The sequence below is a fragment of the Bacillus rossius genome, chromosome 5 (genome assembly GCF_032445375.1).
Source record: "Bacillus rossius redtenbacheri isolate Brsri chromosome 5, Brsri_v3, whole genome shotgun sequence".
Classification (NCBI taxonomy): Eukaryota; Metazoa; Arthropoda; class Insecta; order Phasmatodea; family Bacillidae; genus Bacillus; species Bacillus rossius.
Window position 1 is genome coordinate 81,999,107 of NC_086333.1, and position 26,447 is coordinate 82,025,553.

The 26,447-nt window shown below is 41.5% G+C and overlaps 1 protein-coding gene across 1 annotated transcript in view; it reads right to left on the reverse strand.

Annotated features, from left to right (window-relative positions):
- Positions 1–26,447, reverse strand: part of LOC134532395 (probable cationic amino acid transporter) — a 77,252-nt gene that overhangs the window by 16,095 nt on the left and 34,710 nt on the right. Inside the window, exons 4-9 of the mRNA XM_063368835.1 lie at positions 24,550–24,758; positions 12,850–13,021; positions 9,954–10,137; positions 6,809–6,933; positions 3,106–3,254; positions 2,257–2,408 (exon numbers count right to left, since the gene is read on the reverse strand). Of these exons, the coding sequence (XP_063224905.1) occupies positions 2,257–2,408; positions 3,106–3,254; positions 6,809–6,933; positions 9,954–10,137; positions 12,850–13,021; positions 24,550–24,758 (991 nt within the window). The remainder of the gene's footprint in view (positions 1–2,256; positions 2,409–3,105; positions 3,255–6,808; positions 6,934–9,953; positions 10,138–12,849; positions 13,022–24,549; positions 24,759–26,447) is intronic.

A 26,447-nucleotide genomic window follows, 5' to 3' on the forward strand; every position in this document is an offset into this window, starting at 1 on the left:
CGGATCGGGCACTCTGACCTCGAGAATTGCAATAGCAACGATGACAGTGCAGTTGCAGCTCACCCTGCGGCGTTTTTGCCTGATCGAGCAACAAGTCCTAGCCAAGGCCTCTCACGGTGATTGCGGTGTTGCCAGCACCGACGCTTCAAGTCGACAATAACGGCTGGCAAACTGTGTGTAATCAATGCCTTAATGAACCATCACATTTGTGCTTGTGTAGAAGGAATGGTCTTTTATACGTTATTTTTGCTAATATAGTTTACTTAAATTCATCCTAGAATAATATTAACACAACGTAGCTGGTAGCTTTTAATTTTTACTTTTTTTTTAGTTTCAATTTTACTGATAGCGTTGGACAACTCTCTCGTTTCGTGGGCCAGATAACATTGGTTTTTTCTAAATTAACTCGAATGGCCAGACTCATAAGCATTTTTTTATTTCCTACAAAACAAATGTTTACTGTTGTATTATGATGTAGAATAACCAATGTATACGTGATCAAGGAAACAAAATACAATTATTAAATATAGTTATTACAAAAAAATAGTCCATAAAACGTAATTTAGAAAAAAATTAATATTAGTGTGGCATTATTATGACTTTATGACAGTGTATACTGACAATTTGTTCTACTTATGCCAACAAATTCAGCTAACTCACGACAATTTACCTAATAGTATTTATTTATTACAAGATTGTTCACACCGACATAATGTCGCCCACAGCGCCAGATGAACTTGACTGCAGTAACCATAATGTTCCCCGTCCCCCGAATTGTAATAATTCCGTTTTGGCATAAAACTTCGACAAAACTATGGAACGATATTTTGTCCAGTTTATTAAATACTCAACAAAGCCCTGATAGGAGCCAAGTACCTACAAGGCGACGGTCTTAGACGATAACAGGGCGAAGAAGCGCACTGAACTAGTATTCCTGAGGGCTGGGTGCGAGTCCTCGTTATAATTTTCACTGTAAGTCATACAGGAAACCCCCGAAGAACGGACAAAGAAATTAATGTTCAAACACGAAACAAGCCAAAATCAGCCGATGTCAAATGTTAAATGTACAGACAGCACAGTTATTTCCGAGGAAGGAATAAGAAACAACAATAACACAGTAGAGACGAAAACAGTTGGGCTTCCAATAAAAAATAAACAGTTCCCAAATATTCGAATCTGTTTTGTCTTGAGAAGCCTATTGTGTTTGTCTGTGTTTCATTTTAGAGTTCCTGAGTGCGTCGTTGCATTGTCGTTGCGTTGACCGAATTAGCTGGGTTTTTTTATCACCCATCGATTCCTCCATTTGCCGCTGTCTTGTGCGAGGTCATTTTTGTATTGTTTTTATTTACTGCTTCTGTTGAAAAAAGTCTCGTTTTTTTTCCAGCCCGCTGTGTTAGTGTGTGCTGCGATATTGTTCTGACTAATTTATTCCACGAATTGTTTAATGCTACCCCTACATTCAACTTTTTTCATCGGTTGTTTTTTGGGTTTGCTCTCTGTGTTTTTTGTGTATTCATCATAATTTTTGTCCGTTATTTGGGTTTTCTCTGTGACATTCAGGGGAATCTAGTAGTCTTTTATGTCCAAACTAATAACATTCTGTTTTATGTTTTTGACGTGACAACGTATAATAAATTGATGAACGCCGGCTGCACGCACGTAAAAGTGTCTAGTTACGCAAATTGTCCCGTTACGCTGTGTCCCGTTACGCTCATTGTACGCTTGCGCCGCATCTACCTCTCTTCCACTCGATTGGAACAACCATCGATTTGACTTTTTCGAGGCACATTAAACTTGAAACACTCCCATTCGTTTCCTACGTTTCCTATCATCGTCCTATCCTTAACAGAATAACACAGATTGGAAGAAGTTGAATAGCAAACATGTATAAAAGTTATAGTTAAAAATAATCTCTTCGTTAAAGTAATAATCGTATTTGAATTAATGAGCGCAAATAAAAGTAAATTTATCAATTAAATTGTAGATTTCATTTCACTCCTTCTTTGTATCCGTACGAAATAGTGATAATTCAATAAAAATGATTCAATTTTATACATAAAAGTATGCAATCATTTCATCAATGTTTTGTTATGACGTTGTCACATTTAACTATCGTCCGTAAACCGACTTTATAGAGAACCAATTTTTTTTCACGTTTTCACGAAATCAACGCGAGTGAGTCAGCCTAGCGGGTGCCCTGCTGCAGGTGGTGGCTCCGTGTGGTACACGAGGCACCAGCGAGTGGTGCCGTGCTACCTGCGGGTGACGCGGCGGACCATGACCCGCTGCTGGTGCTGGTGCAGCGCCGTCTGGGCGGCGGTCGGGGGCGGCTGTGGGGGCGGCTGCGTCTCCCCGCCCCCCAGGGCCTGCCTCAGCTGGTCCGGCTGTAGCTGGTTGCCGTACATCACCTGCGGCGACATCACACCTTCCCCGTCGCGAACATCACACCTTCTACTTTAGGGCGATCAGGACCCGTCTACTGGGGTTTATTTCTCTCCATATTTTAATAGCATAAGAAATGTGCAATAAAATATGTTAAATACTTTTTAAAAAAATTCAGTTTTGTTTCACCTCATGGCATAGTGCCTAGCAATCAGAGATAACATGAAAATATTAAATAATTCAAGTTTTCTTATTGAGCAAGTGTTTTACTGGCCTAACGAAAGGCACACAGGCCATGAGGAGAGTGCTGATGGAGGGAGACAGGACACCCAATTGGTCATGCACAATGTTGTTCTTTGTGGGAAAGTCCGGCCATGAGGAAAGTGCTGATGGAGGGAGACAGGACACCCAATTGGCTATGCCCAAAATTGTTCTATGTGGGAAAGTCCGGCCATGATGAGAGTGCTGATGGAGGGAGAAAGATCACTCACTTGGCCAAATTCAATATTCTTCTTTGTTGGAATGTCCTGCTACGTGTGAGTAGTGATGGAGGGAGAAAGGACACTCAATTGGCCATGCCCAACGTTGTTCTTTGTGGGAAAGTCCGGCCATGAGGAGAGTGCTGATGGAGGGAGAAATGCCACTCAATTAACCATGTTCAATGTTGTTCTGTGTGGGAAAGTCCAGCTATGAAGAGAGTGTTGGTGGGAGACACGGACTCACCTGGCCGTTGCCGATGTTCTCCTTGGTGGGGGAGCCCCTAACTGGCGTCCTCAGAGACTGCGGCAGCAGCTCTATGAGGTTGGTGGAGTGAGGCTGGTACCTGAGGATCAGCACGCAGGTGGACACCAGCGTGTAGGCGAGCAGGGTGCCTGCCCAACACCGACACCACCAACCCTCATCAACCATCCAGTCGCTCGCTGGCATGAGACAACCACTGCGCTAACACTCCGCACGCAGCTTTAGTGCAAGATATGCACCTGTATTCTCCTTGGCACCATTTCGTACAAGGAAGAATTTACTTGCACCTCCTTTGTATTTGTTCCTTTATACTCTGTTTTTTTCATAGTCTACTCTTAAGGATAGTTTTTGACTTACCACATCCTTCAAAATAAACATGACCGCGTACCTTTTTCACATTTTACAATCACCTGTTACTTCTGGTTGAAGCAACACCTATTAGGCAAGTATCCTAGCGAATTATGTTGTAAATGCTGAGAACTCGCTAAATGGTCTCCGTTAGACACGAGTAATATGAATATGCATCTAGCTTTTCTGACACATGGAAATTAAGGTATCATGTCTGACTAAACAATGGTGACAATTTTTAAAAAGCATAAGCTTTGTGAAGTGAGGGCTATTTGAGCTGGAAATGTACAAGTTCACTGCAAATTCATGAATTCAGACCAACTTACGTGAACCTTGAGTTTTCAACTTACAACATCGATTTTTTTTATGTATAATGAGCTCGGAATAGCCGGTCATCCCTCCTCGATATATAAAATGAGACCCTCAGCCAGAAAAGGTTTTGCGTCTAAAGGTTACACTCAGAGGCTTAATAGTGCATTCTGTTAGTCTTCTATTTGTGAAGGATAGTTCATATTTGGATACCAACATGAAATTTGGCAAAGGTTGTCTTTAACATGCCTTTGTGTAAAAAACATCGAGACACAACTCATAGTTGCCCCCAGATAGTCCTTTCAAAATTGTATGCTGGTATCCGAATATGAACTATCAAAAGACTAACAGAACGCACTATAAGGTGAAGGTACAATATTATGGTGGGCTCAAAATCGCTTTGCTAATAACTCTCGGGTCCTGCTGTGGTCGGGTGGGCGAATTTTACCGCTACCCTCTCCAATGAGCGTGAAGCATTAGCGATAATTCATACATGATTTGATTCGGATCACGGTAAGCAATATGGAAACAATCATATAAATAGTTTTTTTTTTAGAATTTTATGGGAATCTACATACAATGTTTATACCTAAAGTCAAAATTCATTAACAATGTGCTTCCATGAAGAAGCTTGGCTTCTGGGTTGTAGCCGTGTTCTTGGCAAATAATTCACCAACGTTTCGGTCTATATTGCAGTCGCCATCATCAGTGAGCAGTTACCTACTGTCCAGAAGCCAAGCTACTTCAGACAATGGCCGTGAAAGCCTGCGAACATTATTAATGTGCTGCCATCTCCTGACGAAAGGACCAACTACCACAACAATTTTCTGCATTTGTATGGAAGAAAAAGGATTGCTGGTTTCAAGCCACGGCCCATGCGATCGGGTGCAGTGGTTTTCAGGGCGGACAAAGCGCTCACCTATGGATATCATCTGCACCAGCGCCTAGTGGTCTTCAGGGCGGATAGAACGCTCACCTATGGACATCATCTGCACCAGCGCCTAGTGGTCTTCAGGGTGGACAGAGCGCTCACCTATGGACATCATCTGCACCAGCACCTAGTGGTCTTCAGGGCGAATAGAGCGCTCACCTATGGACATCATCTGCACCAGCACCTAGTGGTCTTCAGGGCGGATAGAACGCTCACCTATGGACATCATCTCCACCAGCGCCTAGTGGTCTTCAGGGTGGACAGAGCGCTCACCTATGGACATCATCTGCACCAGCACCTAGTGGTCTTCAGGGCGAATAGAGCGCTCACCTGTGGACATCATCTGCACCAGCACCTAGTGGTCTTCAGGGCGGATAGAGCGCTCACCTATGGACATCATCTGCACCAGCACCTAGTGGTCTTCAGGGCGAATAGAGCGCTCACCTATGGACATCATCTGCACCAGCACCTAGTGGTCTTCAGGGCGAATAGAGCGCTCACCTATGGACATCATCTGCACCAGCGCCTAGTGGTCTTCAGGGCGGATAGAACGCTCACCTATGGACATCATCTGCACCAGCGCCTAGTGGTCTTCAGGGTGGACAGAGCGCTCACCTATGGACATCATCTTCACCAGCACCTAGTGGTCTTCAGGGCGAATAGAGCGCTCACCTATGGACATCATCTGCACCAGCGCCTAGTGGTCTTCAGGGCGGATAGAACGCTCACCTATGGACATCATCTGCACCAGCACCTAGTGGTCTTCAGGGCGAATAGAGCGCTCACCTATGGACATCATCTGCACCAGCACCTAGTGGTCTTCAGGGCGGACAGAGCGCTCACCTATGGACATCATCTGCACCAGCGCCTAGTGGTCTTCAGGGCGGATAGAACGCTCACCTATGGACATCATCTGCACCAGCGCCTAGTGGTCTTCAGGGTGGACAGAGCGCTCACCTATGGACATCATCTTCACCAGCACCTAGTGGTCTTCAGGGCGAATAGAGCGCTCACCTATGGACATCATCTGCACCAGCGCCTAGTGGTCTTCAGGGCGGATAGAACGCTCACCTATGGACATCATCTGCACCAGCACCTAGTGGTCTTCAGGGCGAATAGAGCGCTCACCTATGGACATCATCTGCACCAGCACCTAGTGGTCTTCAGGGCGGACAGAGCGCTCACCTATGGACATCATCTGCACCAACACCTAGTGGTCTTCAGGGCGGACAGAGCGCTCACCTATGGACATCATCTGCACCAACACCTAGTGGTCTTCAGGGCGGACAGAGCGCTCACCTATGGACATCATCTGCACCAACACCTAGTGGTCTTCAGGGCGGACAGAGCGCTCACCTATGGACATCATCTGCACCAACACCTAGTGGTCTTCAGGGCGGACAGAGCGCTCACCTATGGACATCATCTGCACCAACACCTAGTGGTCTTCAAGGTGAACAGAGCGCTCACCTATGGACATCATCTGCACCAGCACCTAGTGGTCTTCAGGGCGAATAGAGCGCTCACCTATGGACATCATCTGCACCAGCACCTAGTGGTCTTCAGGGCGGACAGAGCGCTCACCTATGGACATCATCTGCACCAACACCTAGTGGTCTTCAGGGCGGACAGAGCGCTCACCTATGGACATCATCTGCACCAACACCTAGTGGTCTTCAAGGTGGACAGAGCGCTCACCTATGGACATCATCTGCACCAGCACCTAGTGGTCTTCAGGGCGGACAGAGCGCTCACCTATGGACATCATCTGCACCAGCACCTAGTGGTCTTCAGGGTGGATTGAGCGCTCACCTATGGACATCATCTGCACCAGCACCTAGTGGTCTTCAGGGCGGACAGAGCGCTCACCTATGGACATCATCTGCACCAGCACCTAGTGGTCTTCAGGGTGGACAGAGCGCTCACCTATGGACATCATCTGCACCAGCACCTAGTGGTCTTCAGGGTGGATTGAGCGCTCACCTATGGACATCATCTGCACCAGCACCTAGTGGTCTTCAGGGCGGACAGAGCGCTCACCTATGGACATCATCTGCACCAGCACCTAGTGGTCTTCAGGGCGGACAGAGCGCTCACCTATGGACATCATCTGCACCAGCACCTCGAGCTCGATGAGCAGGGCCGCCAGCGCGGCGCACAGCCCCGACACGAAGGTGGCCAGCACCGGGGTGCCCGTCAGAGGCAGCACCTGCGCCAGCGTCCTGCGGGGAGTCAGTCACTCTCTCTCTCTCTGTCCAGCGCACGTCTTCTGCAATGTCTCTGCGCGCCATAGAGCGCATTAGTCACAGTCACACACTTTTCGATGCAATTACAACTTGTTTTTAATGTAAGAGGAAAAAAAATATTTTGTAAAATTAAATTTGGAATGAGATAATTTAAAATATATTTTCATGGTGTAAATCCCATTATTTTGTTATTTCTAATGATATGTAATTGAAAGACGCCATCTTGATTTACAAACATTTTTTTGCTTGCATTTTGTTTATATAATTTAACTTTTAAGAAATACCTTCTTCTGCATTGCACATACTTTCATGGAATGTAGTGACTGTGTTAAAAAATTGTTTCTCCTGCGAAATAATAACTGGTGTTTAGCATTTTATTTATTTTTTCTGACAGATCCACTTCCTATAGCTGTAATAATACTGTCAGTGTGGTCTTAGAAAAATCAAGAAAATGTTTATTATGTTAATACTTATTATGAAAAACGATGGTATCCCAAATAAGACTTTTAATTTTTGGTATCATTCTGGCAACAGTACTGCAACCCAGGCGTGAAACAGACTATAGAGGTGGACACAACCAAGACAGCACAGTGAAGAACAGGCAGACTGGGGAAACATTCGCACGTGGCCAGTGGCAATGGCGGTCATTTGACAGCGGCGAGCTACGTCATCACTTTATACGGCAAAAAAAATATATATATCAGATAAACTGTCAAGGGTGCTAGCAGTCTTATTTTTCTTACGTAAAACAGTGTTTCTCAAACGTTTTGAAGTCTTGGTTAATTTTAATGCATAATGCTCCACATTAAATTGTGCATAATGCTTAATGCATACTGCTTCCCATTAAATTTTGCGCGGAGCAATATTATGGTTGACGTAAGTTTAATTTGTTGGTATATTTTAAAAAAACACTTTAAAAAAATTTGTTTTGACAAAATATTTTATTTCACCTAAGTTTTTTTGGCACCAACGTATATGTTTAATCTGCTGTTCAAATATATTATACTGGCTAGAAGAACAAAATTAGTTCTATTAGTACAGATTTATTTCACAACTGAATCATGTTTGGTTGCTTCAAGTAATTCTTTCTCTTAGTGCAAAAGCAATCAGCCTCATTATGTTCTCGCCTTGGACACTCTTTTTCATTTTCTCTTCTTGTTCACATCCTCTCGGCCTTCAGCGACAGTAAATACATTGCTGTTATTTTTTACCAGCTGTTGTTACCAGGCACTGCACATAATTTGCAGTTGTGACTAAACATACGCCCAGATAATGGTGGTCAATTAATCTCAGTACCTAGCCACGTCTGCATGATTACATGTTAACCGGGTGAGGCAGTTTTATTTTTTATTAAGCTCGCGGTTTGCCCCTAGTTGGTTAGACGCCCAGAACATTAGCTGAAGCGAAGTGTTTGCATTATGGAACCAGCTTCAAATGACTGTGTTTTATGGAAGTGACTAGTTTTAACGATGAAGATTATAATTCGTACTTAGTAACTATCTTAAAACGTGTCTAACAACATTTCCGCAATGTTTTGGGCGTGAGAATATGGCGATTGTAATTTAAACTACGTCAAAGCGTGTCGCCTCGTGAAAGTTCCTAACTCCGTGATTAATCTGCAGCTACTTATATTATGTGCTTTCTGTTCTAATGTGAGGTTTTTTTCCCATCATACTGTGAATTCAGTAAATAGTATTTATTTAACTATTTGTATTTTAATGATATATATTATTAATCGTCGAAATATATCTGGCATTTCTTTCCTAGATTAGCTACATATGTAACAGGACTTTATAGAAATAAATTTAATGAAGAATTACGAATTGGAAGTTTTCCAACTAAATCTTTAATATTTTCAGTACATACGCACCGAAAATCTTAAAAAAGTTTCCATGTAATACCCAAAGCGTAAGGGCAAATATTTTTTGTGAAAATATTTAGAGACCAGCTGTGTGTTCAAACGCTGTATGATTGACTGTGTTTCGTAATTAGTTCAGTTTCTCTCATGTTTATTGTCTGCATACCAGTCACAGCCGAACAGCGCGGAATGGTCCGGCCAAATATAACAATGGCTTCTCTTGCAGACGACCGCCAATCACAAGGAAGGAACCACTTTCACGGGTGAATTTATTTCACGAAAAACACCTATCCTTACCTATGCGTATAAGCATAAAAAAACACAGTAGTTCTTTGAAGGACCATACATAAGTATATACGTCAAACTCTTACTTAAAAACACAAGCACCATTTATTTCACAAAACAATTATCTGGTTTTTTTTATAAATAATTGTGATAAGAAGTTTCACTCTTATCACGTCAAGATTCCATAAGTTACTTTTTTCCGTAGGTTGGCAAGGATGTGCGAATAATCCAGATGTAGCCTGTACTAGGCCCTCTGTTCGTGTACAGACAACTAGATTATTAATAAATTAATGTATGACAGAAACAAAGAAACGTGTGTTTTCGATGGGAAGCCTTCATTTCACAGACAAGAGAGCCACACCCGAAGTCCCCTAAGTTCATGCTAGCTTTTTTTTTTCGTTCTATCTCATTGTATAAACAGGTGTGGCATTAATTTTTGTGGTCGATTAGGATAGGTTAGCTACATTATAAATACTTTAAAACATTGAGGTTGGTTGGTTATATTAGGTAAGTATAGCTACATTAAAAATACTGTAAAATCATTTTATGGTTTCTTAGCAAATAACTAGCAAACCGTTTACATGATTTCACAGTATCTTTAATGTAGCTATCCTAACCAAATCAACCGTCCACAATGTTTTAAATTATTATTGACGTAGCTTACCTAACCTAATTGACCATTAGTTATCATTAGTTACAATGAACCAAAAAAAAATCCCGAAGATGCACGATCGGACGGTTGGCTCTCTCGTCTGTGAAAAGAAGGCTTCCCGTTCTCGATAAGGAGCATCAGCTCCCCTCCTTCGTGGCTGTAAGAGCGCGGACGGCCCGACAGGCAACAGGCGGCTCGTACCGGAATATGAGGCCGTCCTGCGCCATGGCGTAGACGATGCGCGGCATGGGGAACATGGAGCCGAACATGCTGACCGTGAGGCCGGCCAGGGCGCCCACCGCCACGATGTACTTGCACTTGTAGGCGCCCACCTGGCCGAACATCTCGACCAGCGCCGAGTCGGCGTCCACCTCGTCGTACGGAACTGCAACAACGCCCGCCCGCTTTCATCGCGCGTACCGTAACTCCGGTATCTCGAATATTTTATGATAACAATGTCGTACGATATGTATGGCATTCGTACGATAATATAGCAGTTGTGTAAGTTAAGACACCGCCCGCTCCAGGGGGACACTTTAATCGCGCGTACCGTAACTCCGGTATAGCGACTATTTTGTCTTACCAATGCCGTACGTGTATGGCATTCGTACTATAATATAGTACTTGTGTTCAATATTAAAAAACGCCCGCTTCAGGGGGACACTTTCATCACGCGTACCGTAACTCCGGTACCTCGACTATTTTATGGTAAAAATGTCGTACGCTATGTATGGCATTCGTACGATAGTATAGTACTTGTGTTCAATATTAAAAACGCCCGCTCCAGGGGACACTTTCATCACGCGTACCATAACTCTGGTACCTCAACTATTTTATGGTACAAATGTCGTACGATATGTATGGCATTCGTACGATATTATAGTACTTGTGTTTAATTTAAAACACCGCCCACTCCAAGGGGGAAACTTTCATCGCGCGTACCGTAACTCCGGTACCGCCACTATGTTATGGTACCAATGCCATGCGAAACGTATGGAATTCGTACGATATTATAGTACTTATGTTTAAGTTAAAATATTTAATAGTAAACACTCACTGCGTGAGCTTTTTTATTTCATTAATGACATGCTAATAGCAAACACAATATTTACATGACAACTTCAATATTATAGCTTTGCAGTGACTATTTTTGATGTGTTACATATTAGCTCTCGGTATACGACATTTTGGGCTTGTAATTTCGTGAATGTGAAGAAATTCAAGGAAGTAGGGAGAAGAGAGCGCCATTCAATTTTATTTAGAGAAATCAATAGTACCATCTTGCTAGACAGGATTATGGTTACGGTTTAAAAGGGGATTATTTGTTTTACCTTTTCCCCCTAAAAAGCATTTTTAATATTATAAATAAACCTCTAAAGTGTACTCAAAAGCCAAAAAAATGATAAGTACAGTCAATAACATAACAAAACCAATGAATCACTTCTGCAAAAGTGAACTAAGTACTTATTTTACAACCAAAAGGGCCATCCTGTTAAACATAAATATTGTACGGTTTTAAATACGAAAAACATTTTCTTAGTTTTCCCTTAAAAGTAATATTTTGAAAGCTAAAAGTGGTGTTTGAAATATGTTTTCTAGAGACATTTACTAGCGCAATTAGCCAGAGTCAATTGACAAGAAGACAAACTTTAGGAAGAGATTTTAACCACCTAGCAGCTGCATTCAAGCAAATGGTAATAAAAAATTTTAAATAAGAAAAGCCACGAAGCAACCCGAAGAAACAAAACGAGCGTCTTACTAACAAAGCTTTAATTCCTTACATCAAAGGAATTTCAGACCAAGTGGACAGAATTCTCAGAAACATACATTTCTCAAATCCAATAAACCAGATTAAAGGGACCCTGAGATAAGTTAAAGATTAAAATCAATTTGGAAGTCCATCCGGTGTGTAAATTCCATGTTAATGTGGTATAATGTACATAGGACATACTACAAGGCGTATCATCACTTGGGTTAAAATACATATCAGAAAAAGAGAGGATGGATACAAATTAAGAATATCATGGGAACCAATCTTCAGAAATCCTCCAAACCTAGGCCTACATTAACGAAAGCCAGATATCTTCTGATTCTCCGATTGGTCAAACCAAACAGCCAATCAGAAGAAGGGAAGGCTCAGATTGCCCCATAACTGCACCCAATCAGGAAACACTCCCCTCTCAAGCGAGAGTATTTGAAGTCAGAGGAGAATTTCCAAGAACATCAGTAGGTAACTGCTACCCAGATGATGGCGAATGCAAGGTCAACCGAAACGTCGGTGAAATCTTCGCGTTCGAAAAGGATATAATTCCAGAAGCCGAGAAACTCTTTAAATTCGACTATTTATCCAATTGCATATTTCGCGAAAAAGATTCCTAGACTAGCTGAAAGGTAAAATATTGTAGCCACGTCTGTTTTGTTTTTTTTCGTGACTGGGTGAGTTTCTTTTAGGTACATGCTGATTGTTACAGCACCAATCGCGGTAATCCAGTGCGGGAGTGAACGCTCCCTGAGTGGCTCTGTCAAATAAGGCAACATTGACATTTATTTATTTATGTGTCAGTCACAGTTTACACGAAACAAACCTGAAACCGATGTGGGATGAATAATACATTTTTTTCAGTCAACACAACCCTACACCCCCTGTTCCAAGGAGGTTATACGTCCCAGTACCAGCTCTGCATCTACCCCCCCCCCCCCTTCCCCACCGTAAAATATTTTTGAAATCTTAAGAAGTAAGTTTATTATTGTGTGACATTTAGCAAATGTTTACAATCGTCAAAATACCGCATGTAATTTGAAGTGGCTAGATTCACTCACATACAAGCTTGCTTTAGTGAGTGCTAAATTACCTGGTTAATTAAGTGAATATTGTTAACAAACGTGTAAAAAAATGTGAAATAAATTATTGTTGTTATTATTATTAAATCATGACGGAGCCCGAGAGTGACCTCCGCCACATCTGTCACGAGGAATAAACAGCTGGTGCTGTTCTAAAAGGCGTTCGTGTTTCTTCTCGGGGAAATGCCTGCCCCATATCCCCCAGGTTGGCCGGGTGTATCGTCGGCCCGACCGCCCTGGTGACGTGAGCGCGCACCTATGAGCGTGAGCATCATGGAGGAGGTGACGTAGGCGGCCAGGATGACGACGAGGCTGGTGACGATGGCCAGCGGGATGGACTTCTTGGGGTTGGTGGCCTCCTCGCCCGTCGTCGCGATGATGTCGAAGCCGATGAAGGCGTAGAAGCAGGTCGCGGCCCCAGTGAACACCTGCAACCCACGCGACCACACCTTTCCTCCTGGTCTCCAACCCCCCGTCGTCGCCTCCGTCAGCCAATTCTCGGGTTCAATGACCTCCAGGATGAACTCCATAGTTCTGCGTACACTCGGTCAAATGCCACCCACTCATTGGCTGCTGTCTTGTGAGTAGAGACCGGAAAAATTCGAGGGTTCAATGACCTTTAGGATAGACTCCAATATCCATTACACTCTCGAGAAATTTGCCAACTGTTCATTGGCTGCTGACTTGTGAGTCGTCACGACTGGTTGGCCTGTGATTCGACACTTCTATGAGTGAGGGTCTCTAATTGGCCCTCAGTCCTCCATATTAACAGTGGACCAATGGCAGAAGCAGCACCAAGGTATAATTATTTGAATTTTAGCATAGCACGTAATGAACCCGCGAATTTTTCCTGTCTCTACCAATGAGACGGCCCGGAAAATGTCACCCGTGAGTCCGTCGAAAACCTTGGTAACTTCGTACTTTTGAACGGACGGACGGACGGGTGGAATTATAACCTACAGATTTCATCCAGGTGTCTGCGAGACAAATATTGTTATATTATTTTAATGTATTGTTTGATTGTTAAGATGCTTTCAAAAAATTATTTCTTAACTTACTTTTGAACACGTTTCCGAAGGTATTTTTTTTAAAACAAAAAAGAAGCGAGTCACAGAAGTGTATTAACTACGCTTGGTAACTCTGTAAATTTGAAAATAAAACCAGAATGAAGGGGAAAAAATTAGTTTAATGGGTTATAAGTGCTTAGTTTTACATGATTGTTTAACTAATATAATTACATAAGAGAAATTTTATTTTTCCAAAATTTAGGTTTTCTCAACAGTCGTCAGCATTAAAATGGAAAAATCGTATGACGGACGGACGAAGTGTTGTAAAACTCTCGGCCACTGATGGACAGACAGAAGGGCTATTGTTATTCAGGCTTAAGGGCGACACTGGCTGGCTCAGCACACGTATCTTCGCCTCTACGGGCCAGGAACCTAAATGACTCGCAAGTAACATGTCTCCACATGCTTGGCCGCACTGAATGCGACGAGACGCGACGAGACTGTCTCCAACAGCCTGGCCACGCCGAACTGTCGCAGTATCATACGAGACACGTGCTAGAGATGTTAGAAGAGAAAGTTTTGACGTGACAACGTCTAATAAATCGATTAAATCCGGCTGCACGCACGAAAAAGTGTCCCGTTACGTACATTGTTCCGTTACGCTGTGTCCCGTTACGCACATTGTTCCGTTACGCTTTGTCCCGTTACGCTCATTGTTCCGTTACGCTGTGGTCCGTTACGCTGTCGGCGAGTGAAGTAATAATAGGTTATGTTACAATTGACTAAAAAATTATGGTGAGTCATATAATTGATGATAAATATTTGGTTACAGTTTATTTATATGAAAACTTGCTCATAATTATATTTAAACTTAAAAGCTAAACGCCAGTTTTTAAAATTAATTACAAGTCATCTACACGTCAACTGTTTCGTCAACTGTTTATAAAGTGAAGTGAAAAGTTAATGTGGTTTTCATTGCTTATTACAACAACAATAATTTCGGCAATAAAGGTTAATTATTCTTGCATTTTAAAAATTTGATTACTTGTATGATTTTAAGTATTTATTCTTTTATTATTAAAATAAAAATGATTCAATTTTATTCATAAAAATATGCAATCATTTCATCAATGTTTTGTTATGACGTTTTCACGTTAAACTATCGTCCGTAAACCGACTTTACAGACAATTTTTTTGTGGCATACCGTGATTAATAATGTTCGCAGGCTTTCACGGCCATTGTCTGAAGTAGCTTGGCTTCTGGGTCGTAGCCGAGTCCTTGGCGAATAATTCACCGACTTTTCGGTCGAGATTGCAGTCGCCATCATCAGGGAGCAGTTACCTCCTGATGCTCCCTGATGATGGCGACTGCAATGTCGACCGAAAACGTCGGTGAATTATTCGCCAAGGACACGGTTACAACCCAGAAGCCAAGCTACTGCATGCCGAGATTATTCTTGTTGATTCGTGCTCTACGCAAGGGGAGATCTTTGCCCGTTAATTTTAAGAAGGTGACCGTAAATTGACGAGGATTTTTGGATAATTTGTAACCAGCGTTCTTCGTGAAATTAAGATGAAAAATTTGTCAACAATTTAACACGGATTTGGTTCAGTCTGGGGGATTTAAGTTCTTCCGGACTGAACAGCTGGTCTGGTGGCCGGGGTGGTGCCCATCCAGGTTAGCTCCGGTAGTACTGGGGGATTTGACGGCCTCGCTGTCCTGTTAGGCCCCTGGCTGACCACGCGGGGGGAGGCGGACATGTTTGGTCAAGGAAGTAGAGCATCTGCAAGTGGACTCCCTGCCCCACAAAGACGCACATTTGAGAGCGAGCAGGCCTCACTAGCGCACCCTCTCTCAGCATAAATAAATTTAAATAAACAAATTGGTTGTCTGTAAAGTCGGTTTACGGACGATAGTTTAACGTGACAACGTCATAACAAAACATTGATGAAATGATTGCATAATTTTAAATAAAATTGAATAAATTTATTGAATTATCACTATTTTGTATGGATACAAAGAAGGAGTGAAATGAAATCTACAATTTAATTTATAAATTTGCTTTTATTTGCATTCATTAATTCAAATATGTTTATTACTTTAACGAAGAGATTATTTTAACTAATACTTTTATACATGTTTTCTATTTAACTTCTTCCAATCTGTGTTATTCTTTTAAGGATATGACGATGATAGAAAAAGTAGGAAACGAATGGGAGTGTTTCAAGTTTAATGTGCCTGGAAAAAGTCAAATCGATGGTTGTTCCAATCGAGTGGAAGAGAAATAGATGCGGCGCAAGCACAATGAGCGAAACGGGACACAGCGTAACGGGACACTTTTTCGTGCGTGCAGCCGGCGTTCATCGATTTATTAGACGTTGTCACGTCAAAATATATCCATGCGATTCTAGTGCCGCGGAATCTTATGTTCTGGTATCTAAGAAATAAAAATACCGAACGGGTCTGCGATTATTCCAAATCAACTTTTTGATTGTTATTGTTCTCTGGGCAAAACGTGTAACGGCCTTGGGTGACCTGGGAGGGGGTGGGGGGAAGGGCGTGGAATCGCGGGATGCCGTGCGCGCCGACATCAGGCCCCGGGCACAGGATTCTTCCCCTGAAAGGTCGTCGGGGTCACCGCTCACCCCCCTCCCTTCACCAGCGAGAGCCAGGCATGCGCGGGTCAGGGGCAAAAGGGGAAGGCGTCGTGGTTTGGTCTGTACTTGCCGACGACACACGTAATACAAGTCACTAACCACGATCTTCTGTAGGACGCGCTCCGGAAACGAAAAAAAAAAAACCTTTCAAACTTGTGTAACATGGAACTTCGCTTTAACTCTATTAATAGAGACCGGAAAAATTCGTGAAATCATTTCGCGATAGGCTAGAATACAAATAGTTATACCTCAGTGCTGCCTCTGCAATTGGCTTACCACTCACCTGAATGACTCTGGGCCAATGAGAAACACCCAACCAAAGCTTTATCGAATCACAGGCTGCTACGTTGGGACGTCTCACAAGATAGCAGCCAATGAGTGGGTGGTATTTGACCGAGTGTATGTAGAACTATGGAGTTAATCCTGCAGGTCATTGAACCCGCTAATTTTTTCGGCCCCTGTCTATTATTAACTTCTCCAGTCTGAATCTGTTAATTGGCCATTTCCAACATTCATCCCCTGAGACACACTCATCTGAAGTAGTTCCAACAGCTGTTTGCCATCTCAGAGTTCATCCGCACTGTAGCCATGTGTTGGTAATATTCCTGAAGATACAGTGCAAGCTTTCAACCTACATGGTTGTCTGGAATTTTTACCATGCAAGACATTGTACATTTGCTACGCATTTACCTCTCTCGTAAGCAAACATGGATTCTCGAGGAAACACCATTAACTAATGTGTTGGAATAAAAGGGCGCTGGGGGGGGGGGGGGGGTTGTCTGTAAAGTCGGTTTACGGACGACAATTTTACGTGATAACGTCATAAGAAAACATTAATGAAAAATTGCAACTTTTTTTAATTTTCATATATTATTTACAGTTTTTGCAAAATTTAATTTAAAAATTTGTTTACATATAATCACGAACAATTAGTTTAAAAAAAGCCCAGCTTTAACCTGTTTGATAATTATAGAAGATTTTTCTCGCACGGTGGTTGGCCGGTTTATTGCACACTCGGCTCAGGCGGAACGTGACAAATTTTCGGCGTTCATCGATTTATAAGACGTTATCACGTCAAAAAATCTTCCTTGAGAGGTTCGAGGACACTGCGTGTAAAAAGAGGGAGGCGTGGTGTAGGTGTCTCCAAGGCGAGTGCAGAGCCTTCCATCTGCGTCACTGATCTCCATTCCTGCGCAGAGAGTGCCTTATTACCACCCAATTATTCTTTTCATCGGAGATGAAGCTGCCGTGGAGGCTGAGGGGCAGATGTTATCTGCGGAGATAAGGCGAGCAGCCACCCCCCACCAGCACTCTTCTCGCGGAGAGATCGTAACGACGGCAGTATCCTCCCCGGTGAAGACGCGCGGGGAATTGACTGACGTCATCCCACCTGATGCTTCCCTCGTCGCTCCCCCCTCCCAGACACTGACTCTGCCGTCACACATTCACAGCCGGGGCCGCCGTCGACAGCTATGCTCGAGTCGCGACTTCTTCCAGAAGAATCATCGCAACTGCGTAGTTGCTTAAATGGACATGATTTTAAGTAAGGAGTCTCGAACTGCAAAAGTTGTACCTAAGCAAAAAAAGGTTTATTTCCGAATGGTTAAGAATCCTAATCAAAAAAAAAATTGGTGTAAATATTTTGCTATCACAGCTGAGATAGTTTGCGGATTTATAAAAAGTTTTAAAAAAAATTATTGTGACAATTTATAAAATACAAAAAAATAATTGTACAAAAGACAGGCGTGTATAAAGTATTTAAGTTAACTGTGACGATAAATCAAACTTAATTTAATCAATAGCCAAAGTATAAAATTTCAGGAACAGGACAGTTAGGAAAGCCATAGCTATAAGTATTCAAACACCCAAACAACATCCACACAGAAAATTGTTGCTCACTGAACAAAACATGGTTACCACTCCAAATGACGTAAACTCCACCAATAAGAGGCCAAATACAGAAGCCAATGGCAGGAAAGTTATTCCGTGATTGGCTGAAAGAGGCTTCTAATGATTGGCCGTCTGAAGATGATCTCTAGTAGTGTATACAGGTGAGTCTGAATTCGACAAACTCCGGCTGCATGGTGATCCGGATAAGATAAGTTGATAACCTCTTTAGGACTTAAAAGTCTAAAGCTCTTCCCTAGGCTAGTATATGCCTTTGAAGTTAGGTCTGTTGTAAATATTGTAAATAATAGAAATAAAATGGTTTAAGATAAAACACTGAGAGTCTGAATTGTGTTTAATGGAATAATGTCCTTTAACCAACTTTACATAATTTGTGCTTTGTCATCACCCATAGTTATTTGAATGAAATAATTTTGCTACAGCGACAAAATTCGCGTGGTTGTAGAACAGCATTTAATTAAACATAATCCAGATATTCATTGTTACATATTAATTGATTTTTTGACTTGCCAACGTATAATAAATCGATGAACGCTGGCTGCACGCGCGAAAAAGGATGACACATTGTCCCGTAACGCACATTGTCCCGTTACGCGGTGTCCCGTTACGCTCATTGTACGCTTGCGCCGCATCTATCTCTCTTCCGCTCGATTGGAACAACCATCGATTTGACTTTTTCGAGGCACATTAAACTTGAAACACTCCCATTCGTTTCGTACTTTTCCTATCATCGTCCTATCCTTAACAGAATAACACAGAGTGGAATAATTTATGTAGCAAACATGTATGAATGTTATAGTTAAAATAATCTCTTCGTTAAAGTAATAAACATATTTGAAATAATGAGTGCAAATAAAAGTAAATTTATCAATTAAATTTTAGATTTCATTTCTCTCCTTCTTTGTATCCATACAAAAGAGTGATAATTCAATAAAAATGATTGAATTTTATTCATAAATGTATGCAATCATTTCATAAATGCTTTGTTATGACGTTGTCACGTTAAACTATCGTCCGTCCGTAAACCGTAAACCGTAAACCGTAAACCGCCCGTCCGTAAACCGTCACATAAATAGTGAGTCTATGTCCACGAGGTCTCGCCGCGTCATTTTTCTCCTTGGGGCGAACCCGTCCGCTTGATTAAATAAACAACTTTTATCGTTGAATGATTTCATGATTTATTTCATGAAAATCTGCTCTCATAAAAAAGTAAGTTTTATAGACATTCAATAGGTCTCTCTCTCTCTCTCTCTCTATCTCTCTCTCTCTCTATCTCTCTCTCTCTCTCTCTCTCTCTCTCCCTGAATATCAATCGATGAATCGTTACAAATTTGTTTCCTTTATTTTTTTTAGTTTTATTTGATACAATAGGATTTCACTAAAAATCAATTTCTACCCCTTCCTATTTTCATTTCCACATTACGAAGTTTCACTTCTTCCGCGCGGAGGGACTCCACGCAATATTTTTGCATGCAATTAAAAAATATTTTTTAATGATGCCAAAGAAGTATAACTTCTCATGCTCGTACCTAAGTACACGCACCCATTTTTTAAATTTAATTTCTTCTATATATATTTTTTCTCCCTACCTAGGGCACTCATAATTCTTTTAAATTTCACGTGTATGTTTTCAATGTCATTCAAGTTGTACAATTTTTTTTTGTCAAATTGGTCATTATTTATACTTTGTTTCATTTTGGAAACATCCTTTTTTTTTAGGTATTATGACAAATAAAAAAAATTAGTTACACTAACATTCTTAGGTTTTTATTGTGTGGGTAGTTTCAAGTTTAATATATTGTAGGTATATAAATTATTAAACTTATAAATTTCTTCGAAATGTATTCATAGGTTGGTTGTGCCTACTTTTTTTTCTATTGTCAATATTGTTATTTTTTTACAGTACCTACTTATTTGCAAGGAGTTTGGTTTAGTGTTTATAATTTATCTGCTGAGCGTCAAGAGTCTTAGGGCTACTGAGACCGAAGACCAGAAATATTTATCAATTATGTAATACCTATATTGTTGAAAAATTAGAATTTTACTATTTCAGGTAGGTTGATTTTTTTTTATTAATTAGAATAGTTACGTGTAATTGCCATCTTCCTTTATTTCATATTAAACATTATGTTTGGTTGAGTGTGAGATAATTTTATTTATGTACGTTTTAATTTCATTTATTTTCTTATATATATTCTTACCTACCTACTTCTATTAAATTTCAGGTGGATGTTAACATTGTCATTCCAGTTGAATAATTTTTTTTGACAAATGAGTTGTTATTTATACTTTTTGTTTCATTCTGTACTTTTTTTTTTTTTTACTTAATTCAAAGATTTGTGGTGTGTACAGGGAGTGATATCTGTATTAATTTCTATACTCCTTTGGATAAGCGGAATATGGGCACCACAGTTTTACATATAAACAAATACTACAAATGTTTTAAACATTATGACAAATAAAAAATAATTTCACAAACATCCTTAGTTTTTTTTTTTTTTGGTGTGTATAGTTTGAAGTTTAATATTATGTATGTACGTAAATTCTTAAACATAGAGTTTTTTATTAATTTATTTAGAAAATTATTCTTATGTAGGTAATGAGTTTTTATATTTGTCAATATTGTTATTATGGTAGATAGGAGTACAGTAAATGCCTACATTCTTATATTCCTTTATATCTCTTTCGATTTGGAGTGTTTCCGTGCCATTCGGGGTCCTCAACCTCACCCCCCCCCCCCCAGGTGTTTATAGCCGCAAAATTTCGAAAGTTTAAAAATTTTTAAAAATCTTTCTTTTTCGATTTTAAGTGTTTTCGAGCCATTCAGGGTCCTCGAACCCCCCGCCACCCTCTGGGAAAAAGCCCCAAAATTTCGATAATTGTAGAAATTTCAAATATCATTTCTTTCTAGATGGAGTGTTCCGAAACATTCCAGGTCCTGAACTTCCACCCCCCCTCCCCCCCCCCCCTTCCCCAAACGTGAAAGCCACAATATGTCGAAAAATTGGAGGAAATTGTATTAAAATTAAGTCATTACGAACTTAAGTGTCCGGGGCATAGTGGAACTTTTACCCAAAGTCGACTTCCCACCCAATTTTGAGGGAGGGGGGAGTGAAAAACCCCAAAATTACGAAAAATTTCAAAAATTTCTTAAATTTAAGTACCTATACGTTTTTACTATTTGGAGTGTTTCCGAGCCATTCGGGGTCCTCAAACTACCCTCCCCCCACAAGGAGTCAAAGACCCAATAAAAAAAAATTTTCCCAAACTTTCGAAAACCTATTCTCTTTCGATTTGGAGTGTTTACGAGCCATTCGGGGTCCTCAAAATCACCCCCCTCCCTTCTCAGGGGTCAAAGCCCAAAAATTTAGAAAATTTCCAAAATCATTCTCTTTCGATTTTTAGTATTTCCCTGCCATTCAGGGTCCTTAAAATCACCCCTCCCCCTCTGGGGACAAAGCCCCAAAATCTCGAAAATTTCAGGAATTTCAAATATCATTTCTTTCGAGATGGAGTTTTTCCAAACCATTCGAGGTCCTGAACATCCACTTTCCACAAAAGTGAAAGCCCCAAAATTTCGAAATATAAGAATATATATAATTGGATGTTGGCATGTATGACGTCGATAAACTCTTACACCGTTTGACCGATCGCCATGAAAGTTGGCACATCGAAGTGTTTTTATCATGAAGAAGGTTTTTTATGCTATCCATTTTTTTGTAACTCGCCGCTAGATGGCGCTGTAGCGCATCAACTGATCGCCATGGGTAAACAGAAAATCCTAGGTCACATATACACAAACAGTAATTATGTGTCATTTCTTAATGTCCAACACACTGGACATATCGCTATCCATTTTGCTGTAACTCATGGACAATATATCACCCGGTGTTCAGCCCGGGCAAAGCCGGGTACTGCAGCTAGTAAGAAATAAAACTTTTCTGGCGACTGTTTAGTCATAGGATACCTACTGTGTTAGTTGGTTCTGTCGCCGTTGTGTTGTTCAAAATATCTGTTTATTTTTATAGCTTTGTTCGTATGTTTTCTGCGTTGTCCAGGTGTGTTGTCGTTCTGCAATTCTTGTTCTTGTTTAAACTGTCTCGTAGCTGTTAGTCCACTGTGTTCCTATGTGCTGTTGTTCCACAGAATTCTTGTGCTGTCTGATATTATAAGTTTGCATGTGTTCAACTGTTCTGTCGTAGTTGTGTTGTTCATAAAACCTGTTTACGTTTATTGTTGTATCGATATGTTGGCCATAAGCTAGTTATGCTTGTTCTCTGTTGGTTTATGCTTTCATTTTTTTCTTATGTTGCTTTTTTGATATTTTTTCCATGAAAAACAGTGCAAAACTGCCATGGCGTATCACCAAAAAAATATTAAATTTACAGCTGTTTCCAAGCATACTTTTTCAGATTATTTTATGTTTTGGTTAAAGATGATATGAAAATAGTTTATTGAAAACTATCAGTAGGGACCGGAAAAATTCGCGGGTTCAATCACCTCCAGGATGAACTCCATAGTTCTGCGTACACTCGGTCAAATGTCACCCACTCATTGGCTGCTGTCTTGTGAGACGTCCCAACGTAGCAGCCTGTGATTCGATAAAGCTTTGGTTGGGCGTTTATCATTGGCCCAGCGTCATCCAGGTGAGTTGTGAGCCAATAGCAGAGGCAGCACTGAGGTATAACTATTTGTATTTTACACTGAGAGAAAGGTTTGTTTGCCTCAACAAAATATTTGTTTATATATGTCGAAATAAATATAATTGGTTAATTCAAACAAATATTATGTAGTAGGAAAGATACTGTTTACCCAAAAAAAAAATGATTTTGTCAACTCAAATGTATATTTGGTCAGGTGTAACAAATCAATTTTGTAACTTACCAAGTTTGGTTAAGTTAACAAAATATTTTGTTACAGCAAGTAAATATTTTTTCCGTTACATATAAACAAATATTTGTTTGATTCAAACAAACCTTTTTCTCTGTGTAGCCTATCGCTAAATGAATTCGCGAATTTTTCTGGTCTCTTACTATCAGTCACATATTTGTCACGGGAAACCACCAAACCCATCCACTAACCATTCCTTCGCATGGCAAAGACCTGTACTCTCGGAACAACCACTGCCTGACTGGGTCACCAAAAATGGGTAGCGTTAAGAGGCCGTAACTATGTCGAGGCATAATGAAGCTCGCCTGTTTAATTACCGGGAGACTTTAACGAACTACGCCTCTTACTCCCGAAGTAGAACAGCCCAAGGGATCGCCTCCTCATAAAAACTTGTCAAGCAATTTCAAGTAGATCATGTCAACTACGAAAGTTACCCTCCAAGCCATTAAAATTTAACACATAATTTTATTTTATTACATATGTTCCATTGTTATTTCTAGCTAAAAATAACTCGTTTTTTTTTTTGTATTTTGATAGAGGGATAGATATTAGAAATAGCAATTCATCCAGTTTTTTATCATTCAATTGCTTCTTCAACACTCATTACAGTACACACGATGAATGATAAACATGTGACAATCATGCTATTAAATATATTATGTTAATAAATAAAATTGGCAATGGAAATAAATTTTCTCGTGATTTTTATATTACAAATATTATTTAGATTTATTTGTTTAATCATCATTTCTTTTTTATTATTATTATTATTTATCGGTACCTATTTAAAAACTTAAATAATTCAATGCATACTTCTTCAAATGTTGTCTGCGAACAAACCCATCGGGTTTCATATTTATGATGCAGCCTATCTTCGGTATATTTTTGTTTGGCTTCTCGTGGGAAAAAAATAACCTGCCATTCAACAGCATGTGTATAAAATGTATTCTAGCCTGGCTAAAAATGAATTCGAGCGGATTTCCCAGTCTCCATTGGAAAGACTTTTCACAAGTGCAAGTGGCGGATGAACGTATTCAATCATTCGGGGCGACTGAAATGCTGCCCCCTTGGAAGGGCAGCCCTTCAGGATTTTTCTGGCAATGGTTTGTTTGTACAGCGACTGGAAGGGCAGCCCATCCAATTACTGAAAACATGTTTCTTTAAGTGTTTAAATAATCCTGAAAGCTTTCCCCTTGGAAGGGCAGCCCATCAGGATTATAAAATTACGAAAATATACACATTTTAAGATACTGGAAGGGCTGCCCTTCCAGTCGCTTTACATTACAAACTAACCACTGTCATAAAAATCCTGAAGGTCTGCCCATCCAAGGGGCATCAATTCAGACAACCTTTCAAAAACACTACTGTCAGAAAAATACTGAAGAGCTGCCCATCCAAGGGGCAACAATTCAGCTCCCCCAATCAGTCAGCCCACACACGGGCCACGGGGGGTATGGAGTGCGGCAAGGGACTCAGGGTGGACGGTGGCTTACCCCGGACCAGCCGTAGGGCAGGAAGCCCTTGTGCTCCGACCAGTTGCGCGTGTCGACGAAAAACAGGCCCGCCGACATGATGAACACCCACACGGCCAGGTTGATGGCGTTCAGCAGGTTGTTGAACACCAGCGACTTCTTCACGCCCGCCGCCATCAGCACCATCATGAGCAGCGTGATCACGAAGGCGAGGAAGTCAGGGGGCCTGCCTGCGGACACACGCGCGCGGCAACACGTCCGAACAACCGCTCGGGCAACACGTCACTGTGTCGTCAACAACATGATCAGCAGAACAAAGAGTGGGAGGAAAACCGGGCGTCTGTCTGCGGACCCAGCGCGTCAACACGTCGGAAGCTCGCATGCACCAGTTTACTTGTGTAGCAGGCACAAGGCCGAAAGTCATTTCACCGAAATTTCGGCCTAGTGCATTTCGGGCTAGTGCCTTTCGGCCTAGTCCATTTCGGCCTAGTGCCTTTCGGCCTAGTACCTTTCAGCTTTGTGCCTTTCGATCTAGTGCATTTCGGTCTAATGCCTTTTGGCTAAATGATTTCGGGCCTAGTGATTTTAGGCCTACTGCTTGCGTCCCCGTTTACTTTCCCACATCAGTCAGCATCGCATTGGCGTGATTATCACATGCATGGAGAGATTCAGCGATATCTGCAAAATTGTGTAATAGGTTTTACTCTGCGTTAGAAGTTTATTTTTGGGTATTGTCTTGAACTAGAACATACTTGATTATAGTCCAACGGCAAAATAAATTTATAACACATGGCATGATTGTGGAGTAGGTGTACTTTAACCAAGCTTCATTCTGATTATCATGTTATTATTAACTTTCTTACAAATCGCATTGAGATACCGAACCTTCAATTCACGCCTGAAGCATATCATCCTGTAATTTCCAGTCAAAGAATTGTGCCATAGCTCTGTCCTTGCACTGCACAAGCCCGTTCATAGAGTAGGTTTGCTTCAGAATCCTTCTTAAACCTGTGAACCCAACCCAAAATGGCTATATCTCATAAACCACACATCTGAATACCAACAAACAAGGTTCCATATGTTTTGGCGGATGGTTGTTTGACCCCGGGGCCTTTTTCACAACCAAGTCTAACCTAACGTGATGAAAACAAAAGTCAAGAATCTGGGAGATCTGCTTGCAAATGCATGCGAAACAGAGATGTCTGCACACTTCCAGTCATCACGTCTGTGGAAAGAAGTAGATTTATGTCAATGCGAGGTACAATGCTGTTCGAATATGACATAGCAATTTCTCACCCGATAGGTATCATATCATGATAGTGGATACAAACACAGTATATCAGGTGGTGTACTGACGGAAAATGCTGCATTACTGTCTCAGAAGACTGTGTACTTATGTAACATGCTGAAGTATTGACTTAGCAGGTAGTGCACAAACGGAACAAGCTGCAGTACTGGCTCAGCAGGTGGTGTAATGACCGAACATGCTGCAGTACTGGCTCAGCAGGTGGTGCACTGAGGGAACATGCTGCAGTGCTGGCTCAGCAGGTGGTGCACTGAGGGAACATGCTGCAGTACTGGCTCAGCAGGCGGTGCACTGACCGAACATGCTGCAGTACTGGCTCAGCAGGTGGTGCACTGAAGGAACATGCTGCAGTACTGGCTCAGCAGGTGTGCACTGAGGGAACATGCTGCAGTGCTGGCTCAGCAGGTGGTGCACTGAGGGAACATGCTGCAGTACTGGCTCAGCAGGTGGTGCACTGAGGGAACATGCTGCAGTACTGGCTCAGCAGGTGTGCACTGAGGGAACATGCTGCAGTGCTGGCTCAGCAGGTGGTGCACTGAGGGAACATGCTGCAGTACTGGCTCAGCAGGTGGTGCACTGAGGGAACATGCTGCAGTACTGGCTCAGCAGGTGT